Consider the following 16,570-nt stretch of genomic DNA (forward strand, 5'->3'; position numbering starts at 1 on the left):
AGAAGTCAGCTAGGTATCTGGGCAGTTTCTACACAGAATGGGAAACAACGTCTCCCTCCCCTGCTTCTGGAATTTCTACACCCACTTTCCAGCAGCTATCCTTAGCCTGGATTCTGTCCTCTGGTTGTTTAGGGCAGCTAAACTTTGCACCTTTTAAGAGTTTTTGTTGTCCTGCACAGCATAATGGAGTCTTGCCTTCAGGCTAAAACCTCTAGCTGAAACTCACTGGAGGTATTCTTTTTTTTTTTTTTTTTAAGATTTTATTTATTTATTTGACAGAGAGAAATCACAAGTAGATGGAGAGGCAGGCAGAGAGAGAGAGGGAAGCAGGCTCCCTGCTGAGCAGAGAGCCCGATGCGGAACTCGATCCCAGGACCCTGAGATCATGACCTGAGCCGAAGGCAGCGGCTTAACGCACTGAGCCACCCAGGCACCCCACTGGAGGTATTCTTATCTTTCCTGTGTTGATTCCCTTCTAGTATCTGCCAGCTCTGGTCACTCTTCTGTGCCTTTAGGTAGTTGGTTTTTTTTTTGGTCTTTTGTTTTTTGTGCCCCCCCCCCGCCCCAGAGTTGTTAGTTGTTATCTGTGGTAGAGTCGCTCAGAAAGGAGCTACTTGGGTATACTAAAGTTGAGATCCATATTTGTCTCACTTAAATGAAAAAGCAAATGGGCCCATCTGAGAGATGGTAGAGCTGAGGCCAGGCTAGGAAATGAGATCATCGATGTGTTTCAAAATGATAAGAGAAAATAATCAGTTATGACCAAAAAAAAAAAAAAATGGGTTGGGAACTTTTTTTAAAAGAATCATTTATTTATTAGAGAGAGAGAGAGAGCATGAGTGGGAGGGACTGAAGGAGGGAAATACAGAATCTCAAGCAGACTCCACACTGAGCACGGAGCCCAGTTCCGGGCCAGATCTCACGATCCTAAGACCATGAATGGAGAGGAAACCAAGAATCAGATGCCCAAGGGACTGCATTGCCCAGGCTCCCCTGGATTGGGAAATTCCTGAATAGAATCCTCAAATAGACTGTCTCCCACACAAAGCCTCTGTTTTGTGCATTATGAAATCCGAGATAGTTATTTGTATACAGTCAGTGCTTACTAGGTCTAGCGCTAAGCCCTTTCAATATTCAATTCATTCATTCAATTCAATTCACTCATTCAATTCAATGCATTATCTTTTTTAATCCTCAGGTAAACTTAATGAGGGTGGATAACTTTCCCTGGGAGATTTTTGCTAAGGAGGGGACTGAGGTTTAGTGAGGGTAAGCCCAAGATGACAGCCGTGTGCATGACCAATAGTAATAATAATAATAATAATAATGGTTCATCTTTCTTGAACGATTGTCATGCTGTAGATAACATGCTAGGTGCTCTGCAGACATTATCTCATTTAATTCTTCCAACGACTCTCTGAGGTCAGGCCTGTGATCATCACTCCGTCTAACTGGGCGTTGAGGACGAGGACCATCACCCAACCTTTTCAGGTGCAGGAATGGGGGCTGGGAAGAGTTTGAGCAAGTTGCTCAAGTTCATATAATTAGGAAGCAGTGCTGGGATTTCAACCCCGGCAGACTGGCTCCCAAGCCAACTCTTTAACCTCTACGTCCCGACTACCTTCTGGCGGTGATAAAACTTCTGAAAAGGACCATCACTGGGGTAAGTTCCCAGAGAGGCAAGTTCACATCCCGTTTAGAGAATACCAGGCTGGATCAAATGGAAATGTGCAGGCTGGGGCTGCTCTGACCCAGGCACGTGGCCGGTCCCAGCCAATAGTGGTGGGGTCCCAACGCGCCCGAGCACCCATTTCCAACCAGACATCAGGAACCCCAGCCTACGACACAAATGAGGAAACCTGCCCAAGCAGGAATTAACGGCACCCAACTGCAGAGTTTCCCTCATCCTGTTTTTCACTTCATGTTTTGGATGCTGCAGGCTGCGCAAGCAGAGATCCTAGGCTTTGGCTGAGGTGGCTGGCCTGCCTCCGAGCCCTGCCATGAACCACTTCCAGAGCATCCTGACGCGGGTCCAGATGCTGATGTCCGGCCGTCGGCCGAGTCAGGTGCAAGCCCTCCTGGACCACATGCTGGAGAAGGAGCTCCTGTCCCGGGAGTACCACTGTGCCCTGCTCCGTGAACCTGATGGCGAGGCCCTGGCCAGGAAGATCTCCTTGACCCTGCTGGAGAGAGGAGACCCAGACTTGGCCCTCTCAAGGTGGGCGTGGAGTGGGTGGCAGCTCCCGGTGGCCGAGAGGGACCCTGGCTCCAAGGACCACGGTGGTAAGTCAGTTCCCCCTTCGCCCAAGTAGCAGTGATTGGCCGTAGGCAGTGCCTGGATGGGTTTTTCCTCCTCTCTGAAAGGAGGGTCCTTATGCTCATCCGTATCCCCAGATGCAAAGGTAGAGGTGGGCAGGAGTCAGGGCCTCTGAGAAGCTGGCGGGAGCAGCAAGTGCTCCGAGGACCCCGTCTGTGATCCTGGGTATCCTGGAGCCTCCACAGTACCTTTCCCACTCTGCGTAAGAAAAGACCATCCCAGAGGAATGCAAACCAACGGCTGCTTGATTTACACTCTGAGTGGCCTTGATGTGTCAGGCACTGTGCTGGGGACCGGCTGGAGGCTACAGATGCACTCCTGTCTGTCAGGGGCTCACGGTCCAGTGGGGAAGACGGCTTCAGGCACTTGGTGGGGTTGAACACGGAGAAACCAGGTGCCAGAAGATCGGACAAGCCAGGAAGCTGGAGAACAGAGGATACTCTGTGGGTCTGTGGTGTGTGTGCCCGTGTATGCGTGTGCACATGTGTGTGCGTGTACACCTGTGCATCAGTGAGAGACAGAAATCGAAAGGGTGAGACAGAAGAGAGAGAAGGAGGGAGACAGAGACCGAGAACAGGAACCTGTTCAGAGAAAAGAGAGGAAGAGTGTCTTACTTTTAGGGCACTGACGACACTTGACACATCTTCCATCGGAAAAATAAGCCCTCATCAAGGTGCCCCCACCCACGCCCCTGGCCCCGCAGACCGTGTAGGTCTTCCTTACCTGTTGCAGAGGTTCTCGCTCCGTTGCCAACAACGTTCTTCCTAAAGAGGCAGGTCTGTTCTGCCTCCTGCTCCACCCAGATCTGGGCTTTCCCAATTTTATGACAGATCGCCGCAGATTCTAAGCATTCACGGGACCCTTATGGTTTCGGAGTTACTCGAAGTGGGAGAAGATCGCGATGATTCACGTTGATTAAGTATTGGCCGCGTGCCTGGTCCCAACTAAGCCCTCAGTTCTAACCGAATGAGGGAAACCCAGATGCGGCCCCCACCCAAGGTGACCCCATCACGGGTCCCCAGGTGGGAGGTGGTGGAAGCTGGATTTGAAGGCAGACAAACTTTATCCCCAAGCTGGCTTTGAGGAGCGAAAGCCTTCTGATGGTCTTGATTGGGTTACTGGGGTGGGGGGGCGGTGTATACGTTTCTCCTACTCTTCTGCCCAGATGTGGATTTACGAAGGGTTGGTTTTCCTCGTGGTTAAGTTCTCGCCCAGATGGTGTCTGTTGGTTTCTTGGACGTGTCTCTTACTCTCCCCCTGTCCCACCTGAATGACCTCCCTGATTTCTTCATGCGGGTACAGGCAGCCTGTGTGGTCTTGACTTGGGGTGGAGAAGCCACTCTGGGATGGCAAGGGGCAGTGGGGGGGGGAAGTCAACTCTGCTCTTCTTCCCTACAAAGGGCACGCTCCTTGCTCCTTTAGGGGGAGGCTGCCTGACACCTCAAGACCCCCCCCCCGTCTGCTGGTTCCTGTTATTTAACTCAGTTTCCTCCCTAGGGATGTCATATTTTTGTGTCTGCGCCCATGTGACTCTAGAAAGGGAACTGGGCTCAGTGACGTGGTCTACAGCGGAGTGGAAGACAGAGAAGAGCAAGGCGCCCCCCCCACCCTCTCTTCCTGTCCTCCAGCTCAGCCCCCCCAAACCTGACAGGGCTACAAGGTGTGCCGCTATGATAGAGGACAGGGGAGCAGCCTTCTTAGGGGAAGAGGGAGTAGGGGAAGGGCATTGTGCTCTGTAAAGAAAGGGCCCTGACTCTGGTTTCAATGGGGGTTCAGAAGAGGAAATCACCCTGTGAAGGTTTTGTAACTCTCTCCACAGCCCTTAGTGATCTTCACTCTTCACTGCTCTAAACCCTGCACTGGCTCCCCATCGCTCAGAGAAGAAGCCAAATCCAGACAGTGGCTCACAAGGCTTATCACAGAGGGACTGTCTGTCTCTCATCCCCTACTTCTGCTCATCTCCTCCAGCCACACTGGCAACCCCACTAGCCCTGGGACAGGCCCGGCACGCTCTCTACCACAGGACCTTGGCATGTGCTCTTCCTACTACCTAGAACATTCTTCTCCAGATAGTCTCTTGGCCTTCCTACTTAGCTCTTTGCTCAGATTTCACCTTCTCAGCAAGGCCTACCCTGAGCATCCCCTTTAGAACTGCGGTCCCCACGTGTGGGAGGGCTCAGTCAGTTAAGCATCTGCCTTCAGCTCCGGTCTGGTCCCAGGGTCCTGGGATCGAGTCCTGCATTGGGCTCCTTGCTCAGTAGGGAGCCTCCTTCTCCCTCTACCTGTCACTTCCCCTGCTTGTGTTCTCTCTCTCTCTGACAAGTAAATAAATAAAATCCTAAAAACATAAAAAAAAGAATTGCAGGTCCCCATCCACATTCTGAGCCCACCCCCTAGACTGACGTTTTCACCATCTATATACTTTACTTTTGTATTATGTTTGTCGTTTGTTGTCTGCTCTCCCACTAGGAAATAGGCTTCACGTGGGCAGGGATCTGTATTTTGATCATATCGTATCCCAGATGCCTAGCACGGTGCCTGGTGCTGGGTAGGTGTGTGATGCGATTGTTGAATGTTGGATGGTTGCATGGATGGAGAGAGGGAGGGAGGGAGGGAGGGATGACTGGGTGGATGGATGGCTCAGGTACCACCATTATTTTCACTTTACAGAATGGCAAGCTGAGGCACAGAGAGGTTAAGAGATGGCCTGCGAAGGGGACTATTGGGTGTCCCGAGGCCAGAGCTACTGCTGCACCTTCTGCTTGGCTGCTTCTTCTAAACAACCCAAGGGATACCGTAAATCTAGCCAAAACAGGTTAACTATCTTCAAACTGAAACTAGGCCTGAAACTTCAAACTGATTAGGAAGTCACCTTTGACTACCATGGTGCCTTGGTGTGGTTGTGCAGAAAGCCTACATCTGGGGCTGCGACCCTGCAGGTTCGACTCTGCTACCTGAGGCATCATGGGTGCATCCAACCCCAGGCAACCTTGGGGGATGGGGGCAGGCCTAAGAGTCCAGATCTTTGTCCTGACACAACCCGGCAGCTTCCCTGGGGAATCAAAGCAAAAACACTCAGGGCACTCTTTGGTGACAGTGGGTGGCAGTGCATGTCAGGCAGTCTGGGGACAGAGAAGAGGCAGCGATGTTGACAGTGATGGAGAAGGACCAGGCTGGATGCTGGAGAGCTCTGGGTGAGAGGCCACACTCTGCTTCTTACAAACCATGTGACCTCAGCCTTGTGACGGGACCACTCTGACCCTCTGTTTCTTCATCTTGTGCATAGGCGTGGTGATATAAAGCCCTCAGTGCTAGAGTGAGGGTTAAATTAAGTGAGATGGTAGCTGGAAACTATCTAAGGCAGTGCTTGGCCTTGGATAGAGGTCACAGCAGGGAGAATTGGACAAGGAAGAATAAACCAGGGGTTTGAGGTGCAGAGAAAACAATTGTGTCTACAGTCTCACTGAGGGGCCGCACAGAATATCTTGACAACTACTCCATTCAAAACACAATGCTGAGGGCTTGGGTGCTGTGTATATCTGAGAAGCGCATCAATGGACCCCCACCATTGGGCTAGTACATGGTCTCTGCCCTCAGACTGCCTGAGTGCCGGTCATAGCTGCCTAATTCCAAGGACTGTGGCTATGAGCTCTTTCTGGAACATCTCTGGGCCTCAGTTTTCCACATCTGTAAAATGGCGGCGACAATGGTACCCAGTGACCATTATCTAATGTAGGGTACTTGCATGTCCAGCAAGGAGAGAATGGATTCTGACTCATCGATGTCAGGGCTGGTGTTTGGGCAGCTACATCCCCAACGTGACAGCCGGCTTGGGTCTAATGGAGAGTTTGCCCGGTGGTGCCTTTGGGCATCGGTTCTCAGAAGCCGTAGGAATCTCCCCACCTCCCAGTCCCTGGGATGTTTTATTTTATTGTTTGCTTTGGCTCTCTCTCATTATTTGGCCACTTTAGGTTTTTGTGATGTGTTTTATTTGGCCACAAGGACTCTGTTGTAGGAACCATAGAACAAAGTCTCCCTCTAAGATGTTGCCTGATTTATTGGAGAGGAAGGGACGTGCCTCACACTGCCAAACATTTCCTCTGTCTTCCTTCCTCATTTGGCACTTAGCCCAGGAGCCTGGAACTCAGACAGGAGAGGTTCTGTGCCTTCCCACCTGCCTCTTTCTCTTCCCAAGACCTGTTCCTGCTCCGATCTGGAGGGATCCTACTCTGCCTCCTGGAAGGAGACATGCTGGAGGGAAAGACTGTCATCCATTCACCTTGGATGGCTTCCCCGCCAGCCAGACCCACTTCATCGTCACCCCCAGGAGCCGCAGAAGGAAAAGCACTTGCACCCAGAAGTTGGCACTTCCCCATGGGTTTTCCCAGGCTTACCAGTGTGTCCTGTTCCATTCTCTGCTTGGCTCCAAGCCGGGCACCTGACCCAACCAGAGCCGGTTTCTGTTCTCTGTTGTTACCTTAAGCAGCTTACCGGTGTCCTTCCTTAGGATCCATTCCTCTCTCTAGGCACCTGCCCAGCCACTTAGCTGCCTGCCTTCAAACTTACCTGATCTACTTATCCACCTACCAATATCTACTTATCAACCCATCATCTTTTTTTTTTAAGATTTTATTTATTTATTTGACAGAGATCACAAGTAGGCAGAGAGGCAGGCAGGCAGAGAGGAGGAAGCAGGCTCTCTGAGGAGCAGAGAGCCCGATGTGGGGCTTGATCCCAGGATCCTGGGATCATGACCCGAGCCGAAGGCAGAGGCTTTAACCCACTGAACCACCCGGGCGCCCCTCAACCCATCATCTTATATGTTTTCCACTTACACACATTTACCAATCAATCTATCTAGCCAATTATAGTTTTATGTATCAATTTATATACCTGCCTCCCTACCAACTCATTTGCTCCTGTCTTCGCTGACTTCTAGGTCTGCGTTCTCAGGCACCTTCCTATGGGACTCATTTGGATACATACCAGTTTTATTGTATCTAGTCACCTACATCTCTACTCACCTCTTTCCCTTCCTTTCTTACACTTCTTCCCTCCTCCTTAATCATTGTCTTAGCCCCCACTAGGGATCATCATGATGGTCACCCAAAAGCATAAGAAAAGGTAGTTACAACCTAAGGAAGAGCTGACCCTTCACCATTGGGAACCTGAGCCTGCCTTGATTGTGCTAATCCAAACTTGGGTTCTTTCTTTCTTTTTTTTTTTTTTTAAGATTTTATTTATTTATTTGACAGAGAGAGATCACAAGTAGGCAGAGAGGCAGGCAGAGAGAGAGGAGGAAGCAGGCTCCCTGCTGAGCAGAGAGCCCGATGCGGGACTCGATCCCAGGACCCTGAGATCATGACCCGAGCCGAAGGCAGTGGCTTAACCCACTGAGCCACCCAGGTGCCCAAACTTGGGTTCTTTCATTCAAAAAATCTTGGGAGTAGTGTGACTTTTAAGGAAGAAAAGAAATCACTGGGTCCCAGACAGTAGCAATCTCATGATCTAATCTGAGGCAGCACAGTCTCTACTTCTGAAATGGGAAGTTCACCCATGCATTGCCAAGTACAAAGCAACAAGTTTTCTAAAAATGAGTAAAGCCCAAGATTGATGTTATGTGGAAGGGTGCTGAAAGCAAAAACTCAGGCCTTGACCTTGAATGATGGCTAAAATAGAGCCCGACAGGGAGAAGGCAGGAGCTCAGCCTTGCACGAGCAGAGGTAGCCACGTAGGGCGAGCTGGTCTATTTGGGGACACCACAGCGGGGGATGATAAGCTTACTCCGAAGAGAAGTTTCCTCCATGTCCTTCCCTTGGGACTTCACAGAGGACCCCACCTGGCAACTTGCTCAATGCTTCTCCTGGTAACCAGTGATCTTTGTCCTGCTGGATCCTGACTGCAGGCAAAGAAATTTCCGTGCTCAGGGCCAGGCTGGCTTGAGGAGCCGCATGGAGAGAGCTCCCTAATCAGGAGGGAATTGATTATATTCAAAGCAGCCCGGGCTCGCTCGGGAGAATGATCACATCTCGGAGGGAGTTTCAAAGAGGACCACCAGCGCGAGGAAGGCAGGATGCTTTCATAGGGACAAATCCTGCGCTCAGCTCAGCCCCTCTGCCCTGCTCCTTGCCCTGCCCATGCAGGAGGCTTGGCATTCTAGTTCTGCTATAATGCTAGCCTGCCCAGTCTTCATCTCTTTGTTTCCGCTGCCCCTGCTGAAATTCAGACCCCATCAGCTCCTGGCTGGGCACCCCAATGGCTCCTCCTCGGTGTCTCTACGGGGTGGGGGGTGGGGTCCTCCTTGTCCTTATCCACAGCTTCTGGCATCTGCCAAACAGGCAGCCTTGTACATGTCAGCACCCAGCTCGGAGACCTGCTTGACACATGCATGGTCAGGTTTGGGTCTTGAGTATGGGTCTGGGGGACGACAGCGGGTTGGGGGTCAGTGAGGATGTGGAAAGACCAGGTGGCAAAGATGAGGTCAGACCTAGTGCACCCAGGCAGGTGCACCCCAGTCTGAGTCACTCTCATTGCCAACTCTGTCCTGCCATGAACCCGATTCAGAACTACCTCGGTCGTGGCCGTCAGAACTGGCTTCCTCCGAGGACAGGAAGGGCCTCTCATAAGGGGCTTGAGACAAGTGAGCGGGCAGGTGCCTCTCCCTTGGCACCAGGTCATGGGAAGATGAGATTTCTTGAGATTTCTAATATTTGTCTTGTCTTGTTGTATTAGCCTCCCAAGGCAAGACTGTGTTTCAAATTGACTATCAGCATTTCCCATGTGTCTGCCTACTTCCTCCCTGGGCCTTCTAAAAGCAGGGACTGTTTCAAAATAACCACGTTACAAAGATAGGCACCATTATCTTTATTTCGTAGGTGGGGAAACTGAGGTCCACACAAGGGAAGTGAGGGGTCCAAGGTCATGCACCTGCTAGTAAGAGCAGGGGCTTGATGCCAGCTCTTCAGATTCCCAACCCAGTGCTCTTTCAGTAAAAATACATGCAGGAGGACCTCGTCACGGCTTCCCAAACTTCATTCACTTCCAGACCAGCTCATGACTTCTGTACTACTATTTACTCGACAGGTGGTTTTTCAAAACACTCACTTTTTTTTTTTTTTTTACTCAACTTTATTTTCCAAGGACGTTTATGCCCATCATAAGTGAAAGGTATGCCACCCACTGAAGTGCACTGTGAAACGGGAAGGCAGGGCAGTGTTTACACAAGACAAGTCAAATACTGTTGTCTGCTGAAGGCTTGTAGCTAGGGACGGCTTTCTGGGAAACAGGGATGTACCCTGCATTCCAAGAGGTGTTAAAGACCTATTAGCTTGACAAACACTTTCCCCCAGATGCCATCAGGAGCATGGGTAGAGACCTGCAGAGGCACTAACTTTCCCCTGTGGGTCACCCCAAACCATCTAGCTGTAAGTAGACCGCATCTGGGATAACATTGTTTTATGTGGCATTCACATTCTGGTCCAATGTCTTGGAATAAAAATCACGAGTGGACCACACGTAATCACTGGGGCAATTCCCGGCAGTTTGGTGTGGAGGTGGTGGAGGAAAATGGAATCTTGAAAACCTGCTGGACCCCAGCTGGCGGGCCCAGCTAGTTTTGAGGTATCTGAGGGGCTCAGATCCTGGCCCTGTAGTGCAGAAGATGGCAGGAATTGGCAGTTGGTACTAGTGAGGCTCCACTGGGGTCACCATGATTTCAGAATGTCATTTTGTCAAAGGTCCCTCTAGAAGAGACAACTCTCAATCTTCTGTGGTTACCCCATTTGGTCCACAACAAGGAACTGAAATTACCATAAAAGGCACGGGGAGGGTTTAAGGGAGTGTGGGCAAATTAGAGAGTTTTAGACAGAGAAATGCAATGGCTTGATGCCACTTCACAGAGGGGGGAATTTTCTCTTGGTCCCTTGCTTGCTTCCTTTGCATGCTGGCTTAGTCTTGGTGGGCTCCTGACTCATACAGGTGGATAAGCTGGAGATGAAGCGGTCTGCTCCTGAACTAGGCATTCAGAGGCATCGTTGGACAGGCTGAGGGCCCCAGGGGGAGCTGCCAGGCTCCCGAAGCCACTGCCCCACAGGGTCTCCCACACCATGCGTTGTTTGGCTCCACGCCCTGCGGGGTCTTACCTGCCAGAGCCCCAAGGTAAAAGGGGGGTGAAGGAAGTCAGGGTCTGAGAAGGCTTCTTTATTTAGGGTAAGGTCTCCGCTGGCCCCACCATCTCTGAACTGGGGGGTCGGGGCAGAGAGAGGGGTCCTTGTCCTGTCGGGGCTGTTGGGAAAAGTGAGGTGGTTGATTATTTCTTTCTACTTGAGGGACATTCAGATTGGCCCAGGTGCCCCGCACGTGAGAGCACTTTATCAGCGCTGAAGGGTTCTAGAGGGCCAACTTGCAGGAGGCGTGTCGTTCGCGCTCAGTGTTGATGGCTCAGCTCAGCCAACCACAGGTCCTCTCCCTACCAGGTAAACACAGAGGGGTGCCCTTGAAGGACAGGATCCCTGCCAGCCCTCACCCCATTCCCCGGGAGAAGCAGGAAAATCAAAGCCGGAGTCCTGGGTGTAGCTGCTGAGCCCCAGCCGGCTGGACAGATGCTCGCCTCTCCCCAGTTTCTGAATTCTGTTTTGGGGGAGAAGTGGGAGCAAAAAGACGGATGGCCCCAGCTCTGAAGTCAGTGCGGCGGGTCTGAATCCTGGTTGGTTGCTGGCTGGGTGGGATGTGATGCAGAATATGTCCCCAACTGTCTCTGAGGCTCTCTTCCTGGGCTGTTAAAAACTCTATGACAGGGTAATGGTGAGGAAGCAAAGTCCGGCACACTGCTGGGCACATTGTAGGAACCAAAGATCATCACAGAAGCCCAGCACTGCTGGTGTCGATGTGTAGTGCGTTTCGGAGGGATGAGACTCCTGTCCTCAGACACCGTTGAGATGTCTTCCTCTGGACCCACGCGTTGACGGCGTGTCTGCCAGCTCTGCTGCATAGAGCTTGTGAGGAGTTTTGATGGGGAAGGAGAGGTCAGGAGTGACCTCGACCCACCCCTTCAATTCCAGACAGGAACTCCAAGCCTGGGAAGGGAAGTGCCCTCCCCACAGTCTCATGGTGGGTGGCGCTGAGGTCCAGGACCTCCGAAAGAGGAAAACTCAGGAGGAATGTAGTCCCAAGGATGTGGTGACGGGGAGGCTGGCTTGTCAAGGCTGAATTTCCAGCCCACAAAGGTTCCGGAGGCATTTTCTCTTGCCTCTGGAGGGCATTTGGCTTCCCAGGAGGGCATGGCTCATTGAGCAAGTCTCTGGGTCCGCGTTGCCTGTAAGGGTGGTTTGCCACCTTCATAGCTGGGCTGAGCTAGAGACACATGGAGGCCACCCCAAAGCCAGGGTGAACAGCCCACGAGTCAGTGCTTGCAATTGGCTTACCCCCCAGGCGTTCTGGCTCCCCAGAAGCAGGGGACTGGCCATTTCCAGGAGCTGATGGACGCTCTGGGAGTGCCCATGAGTGTTGGGACAGTGAGCTGGGTGCTTGGGAGAAAGCACGCGGTGGGTGCAGGGAGCCTGCTTACTCCCCAGCTTGGCTCAAATCCCAGCGCTGAGAGAAAGTGAAAGAGAAAAGGGCGCCTGTAGGGGGGTGAGGTGGGGTGGCTGGCCAACAGACCCGTCCCAGTTTCGCAGCAGCCCCAGAGCCGGCAGGAAGCACTGGGAGCACGCGGGACTCCGGGGAGCGGCGGTAGGTAACCAGGGCTTCCCACCCTGCACCCCAGAAAGTTGGCCGGGCAATCGAGCTCAGAGGCTGGCAGCTGCTTTCTTGAGGTCACACAGGAAAGCTGGGAGGAAGGGAAAGGGCGCGTGCGGAGTGCAGACCCAGGAAAGTCCGCGTTTGCAGCATCCCCAGCCTGGAACACAGGGACCAGGGGGCGCGGAGTCGGACAGCGGCGCAGGGTCGCCGGGCCCAGAGCGCGCGGCAAGGGGAGGCGGGCGGGAGGCAGACGGCTGCCGGCACTTCTGGGGCGCGGGAGGAGCGTGCGGAGCGGAGCCCAGCGCGGGAGCCAAACCCGGGACTCACACACCCTCCGCGCCTCCTAGAGTCTGGAGAGCCGCCGTGGGGTGCGCCGTAGAGAGCGACCCACAGGTCCCTCTATTGGGACCCTGGGCTCTGGCCGCCCTTCTCTGAGCCTCAGTTTTCCAGTTGAATCATAGCACCGCTCTGACCCAGCAGTGCAGGTTTCTGGCCCTCGGGTGGGGGGATGCCTTGCAGAAAAGCTTATGGGGGGCCCCCCACATTTAGTGGGCAACCTGGGGAAATCCTCAGGTCTCTCCCCCTGGGGGGCTAACCTGGAAAAGAACAAAGACCTTGATTTGGGGTCTCAGAATTGCAATTCGTGGAGCACAGGAAAGCATCTTGCTTGGGTGGGGAAAGCCGGTGGTTTTTATGAGAAAGGAGAGGGTGATGACATGATTTAGATGAAGAGCAGAGAAAAAGCCTGCTAATGTCCTGCTCACTGGTTGAGCCCCTTCTGCTGATTATCTTATTGTTTTGTTGGTGCTATCGAATGAAACTGACCTTTGGAGGTATGAACTCTCCTGTCCCCATCTGGTCAGAATGCTAGTTGTTCTGTTGACTTTTTATGAGCAGCTGCTTGTAAAACAAGTGTAAAAGCAATTGCCAGTTCAAGAGTTAATTAGTTAGAAAGGAAAATGGAACTTTAAAACGGAGTCTCTTATGGATTTTTGTTTTTTTTTTTTTTAATACAATTCCAAGCCTCTCTTTGATCATCTGGGGTGGGGGTGGGGCGCAGCTTTCTGGGATGGCTTTGACAGGGCTGATATCTCCACCTCCCTTTGGGGTGCCGAGCCCTGTCTTCCAAAGAGAGAAACCAAGGAGCCCCAGTAATAGGTGTGTGGGAGGGGAGGTCTCTGGGGACGCAGAATGCCAGAATTGGAACTGCCATGCCTCGCTCTGCCTTAAAGCCCACAGGTCGCTTCTGAGTCCCACGTCCTCCCCCCATCCAAGGTGTCACAGAGCAGAAGATAGACGCCCAGCTCTCCCCAGCGTCCCATTTACAATTGCAGCCAGGCTTTCCTAACTTTGGCAAGGTGCCCTCCATCCATAAAACCCCTCTCCACACCAACCCAGAAAAGAAACACTCCCAACCAATCAGAAGGTTAAGGAAATTGGTGCTTCTTTGCTTTAGGGCCTGGTGGAGCTGAGACGGGGAGGGAGACCTCAGAAAATCACCTTCCGAACCCCAGGCTGCCTTAGGTAAGGACCTGGTTTCCAAAATTCCAGGATGTACAATGGAAAGATCCTCGGAGAGAACAGAGGCAGGGGGTCCCAGGCTTCCGGCACAAGGGAGTCACCTGTTTGGCATGTGGGCTCCTGGTCCCTGCCTGGGCTACACCATTTATCTGGTGATTCCTATGCCAGAGGCCCAGAGGTTATAAACATGCAGTGAAAGGCATTGATGTGGTCCAAACCCTGTTCTCTCACCATGTTATAAAACCTCCGAGGACTTCCCCAGGAGATTTGGTAACCAAGGTCACATAGTCAAGCTGTTGGTAGGGTCAAGATTTGAGTCCCAAGTCTGTGAAGTGCCCGGTCCAGGGCCAGGACAGAGGCGTGAGCCTTCTATGCAGGGCAGGTCCTGCGTAGGCAGAGTCATCCGGATACAGTCCCTGTCTGAAGGCAGGGACCTGGTCCTACCTCTTGACACCTCAATCCCTGGTCCCTTGTGAAGAGTAGTCAGGAAATTAGCAAAGGGACTCAACAGCATGGCCCGGAGTCAATCCCAGGCAATCAGAGAAGTGGCCTGAGGAAGAGAGGGAAGCTTCTGGACTTGGCTTTCAAACTCGTCATCAGTCACCCCGGATAAATGACTTCCGTCTCCGAGGTGCATCTATAAGATGGCTAAAACAAGGGCACCATCTTGGAAGCCCTTGGGCAAAGTCACCAAAAATACACCTGTCACAGGAGTAAGCATTATAGCTCCTGGAGGGATTGTATGGAAAGATCTGGAGCGAAGTTGTGCCCAGAAGGGAGGCTTCTAGACTTTGACACAAACCTGATGGGTGGTCCCCAGACAGTTCTCAAAGAGGTGTTAATTGACCCTGAGTCTCCTGGAGAGGAATAGATCCCTTGCTTTTCTGATTCTTTCTCTAGCCACCTTCCCCCATTTTTGTGAGGAGACATCTTTGACCACACTCACCCTGGCTGGTGCTACTTTTTAGCAGAGTGGTAGGGCAGCTGACCTTATTGTGACAACATTGTTTTGTTTTTAGTGGCAAGTGATGCTGGGTTTTTCCCCCACCATGTGAGGGAGTGATAGAAAGTTTCCTTTTTTTTTTTATGATAATATGAAATTTACCAACAAACCCATTTTAAGTATACAACTGAGCTGTGATAAATACGTTCCTACTGCTCTACAACCACCATCCCTCTCCAGAACCTTTTCATCGCCCCAAACTGAAACCTGGTCCCCAGGACCCGCGAACTCCCCATTCCGGCCCCCTCCCCCCCACCACCGCCACCACTTTTCGCTGTTCTGTCTCTGGAGCTGACCACTCGAGGTGCCTTATGTAAGTGGAATTCTATAGTATTTGTCCTTTTGGGACTGGCTTCTTTCATAGAGTATGATGTTTCTGAGGCTTCTCCTTGTTGTAGCAGGTGTCGCCATGTCCTTCTTTTTTATGGCTCAGTAATATTCCAGTGCACAAGATTCTAGTGTACAGAATGGTGTTTCTGCATTCATCTGTTGATGGACACTTGAGTTGTTTACGCCTATTGTCTGTTACGAAGAGTGTGCTACGAACATCTGTGTACCGGTGTGTGTTTGATCGCCTGCTTTCAATTCTGGTGGGTTTTCTTTTAACATAAGTACATTTGTTTCTTTAAATAGTTAAGTCAAGGACAACACAAATTATGGCAAATTATGGAATAGGTGGTAGGCAGATCTGACCCAAAAGTTGTAAAGGGGACAGATGAACACCTGAAGCTTGAAAGACTGGACGGTGTGTGTAGGGGGGGGAGACCCAGTAGCAGCTGTAACCACCCAGGGTGTGAGGCTGGTGACAGCTCCATCAAGGGCACAGCGGTAGACAGGGACTCTTGGAAGGAGGAGAAGAAGAATTGAGGAAGATGTGAAGTCTGGTTCTAGGATTTTCAGCTGGGGAGAAGTGGAAAGGTGGCAGACCATGGAGAGTCTGGAAGGGTCACTTGGGTGAAGGAGAATTGCAGACCTCCTAGGGCTCAAGAAAAGTCACCCCAGCAGTGGCGCGGTGTTTTCTTGGCAAGAGGAAAGTCAGGCTGCCTTGAAAATAAAACCCATTTTAATTCCGTACAAGGCAGGTGCGTGTGCGAGGGGGCACAAGAGGGTGCTCGTTGAAAAATACAGAATCTCTGGGAGTCGGGCCAGGGTGCCGTGCGCTCAGCACCCTTTCCAGGCAGTTTTGATTTACAGCCAAACCTGCCAATGGCTCGTCTCTGTCTCTGGATGCTGACAGGCAGGGCTGGCCCATGGTTTGTGACTCAGAGCCTCTAACCCCTCTCGCAGAGGCCAACCTGGCTTGGCCGAAGGTTGCTCATTCCCCTCCCCATCCCAATTCCTGGTTCAGGTTGTCTTCCAGGAGCGGGGCTTGGGGGAAGCTCGTTGGACTCCTTTCCAGGTCACTGACTGCAGCTTGGAATGCTGGGACATGCAGAGGGAAGGCCGCCTGGAGGTGGGAGGGGCTGGGACCGCCGGAAGGGGGCTGGCGCTCTGGACTAGCACCCACCAGGGCCTCCTCCCCCAGCTGTAGCTCTGACTGCTGGGCTCCTGCCTTCTCATCCTGCATCCCCCCCTTGAACCCCTCACCCTGGGTCACTGGCCAGTCTGGGCACAGGCACCAGCTGAGATGCTATCATGCAAATCCCAAAGGTTTTCCAAGTCTCCACGAGGTGCATGTCCTCAGTGGGGGTCCAGACTAGATAGGTGGCTTGTCCCAGTTCTCAGAGGTGGAGGCGGAGGGGGGGGTTTGTGGGGTTCTATATGATCACCAGGACCCCTGGTGGAAAAACAGAATAAGCTTGCCTCCGGTGAGGTTCCTAGGAAGCAGACTGGGCTCAGAATTGAAGATTTGCACATGGGAGGTTGATTGGAGAGGCGAGGTGAGGGGGAGACATGCAGGGAGAGGGAGGAAGCAGGACTGGGGTGCCAGCCATAGTCTCTACAGGGGCTTCAGCCACACCCTGCCCCCCCCACCCCAGAGGGCACTGGAG

General features: G+C 52.3%; 1 protein-coding gene across 6 annotated transcripts in view; it reads left to right on the plus strand.

Annotated features, from left to right (window-relative positions):
* The first annotated feature begins 1,939 nt into the window (after positions 1 to 1,939).
* Positions 1,940 to 16,570, plus strand: part of CIITA (class II major histocompatibility complex transactivator) — a 45,799-nt gene continuing 31,168 nt past the window's right edge. For 2 of the 6 annotated variants that reach the window (XM_044233370.1, XM_044233371.1), the window contains exon 1: positions 1,940 to 2,283. In XM_044233370.1, coding sequence (XP_044089305.1) covers positions 2,001 to 2,283 — 283 coding nt within the window. In that variant the 5' untranslated portion in view covers positions 1,940 to 2,000. Of the gene's footprint in view, positions 2,284 to 10,157; positions 10,475 to 12,015; positions 12,047 to 13,541; positions 13,580 to 16,570 lie in introns of those variants that run through there. The other 4 variants (XM_044233372.1, XM_044233373.1, XM_044233374.1 and 1 more) reach the window with 3 other exon arrangements.

This window comes from Neovison vison, chromosome 14, assembly GCF_020171115.1.
Source record: "Neovison vison isolate M4711 chromosome 14, ASM_NN_V1, whole genome shotgun sequence".
NCBI lineage: Eukaryota > Metazoa > Chordata > Mammalia > Carnivora > Mustelidae > Neogale > Neogale vison.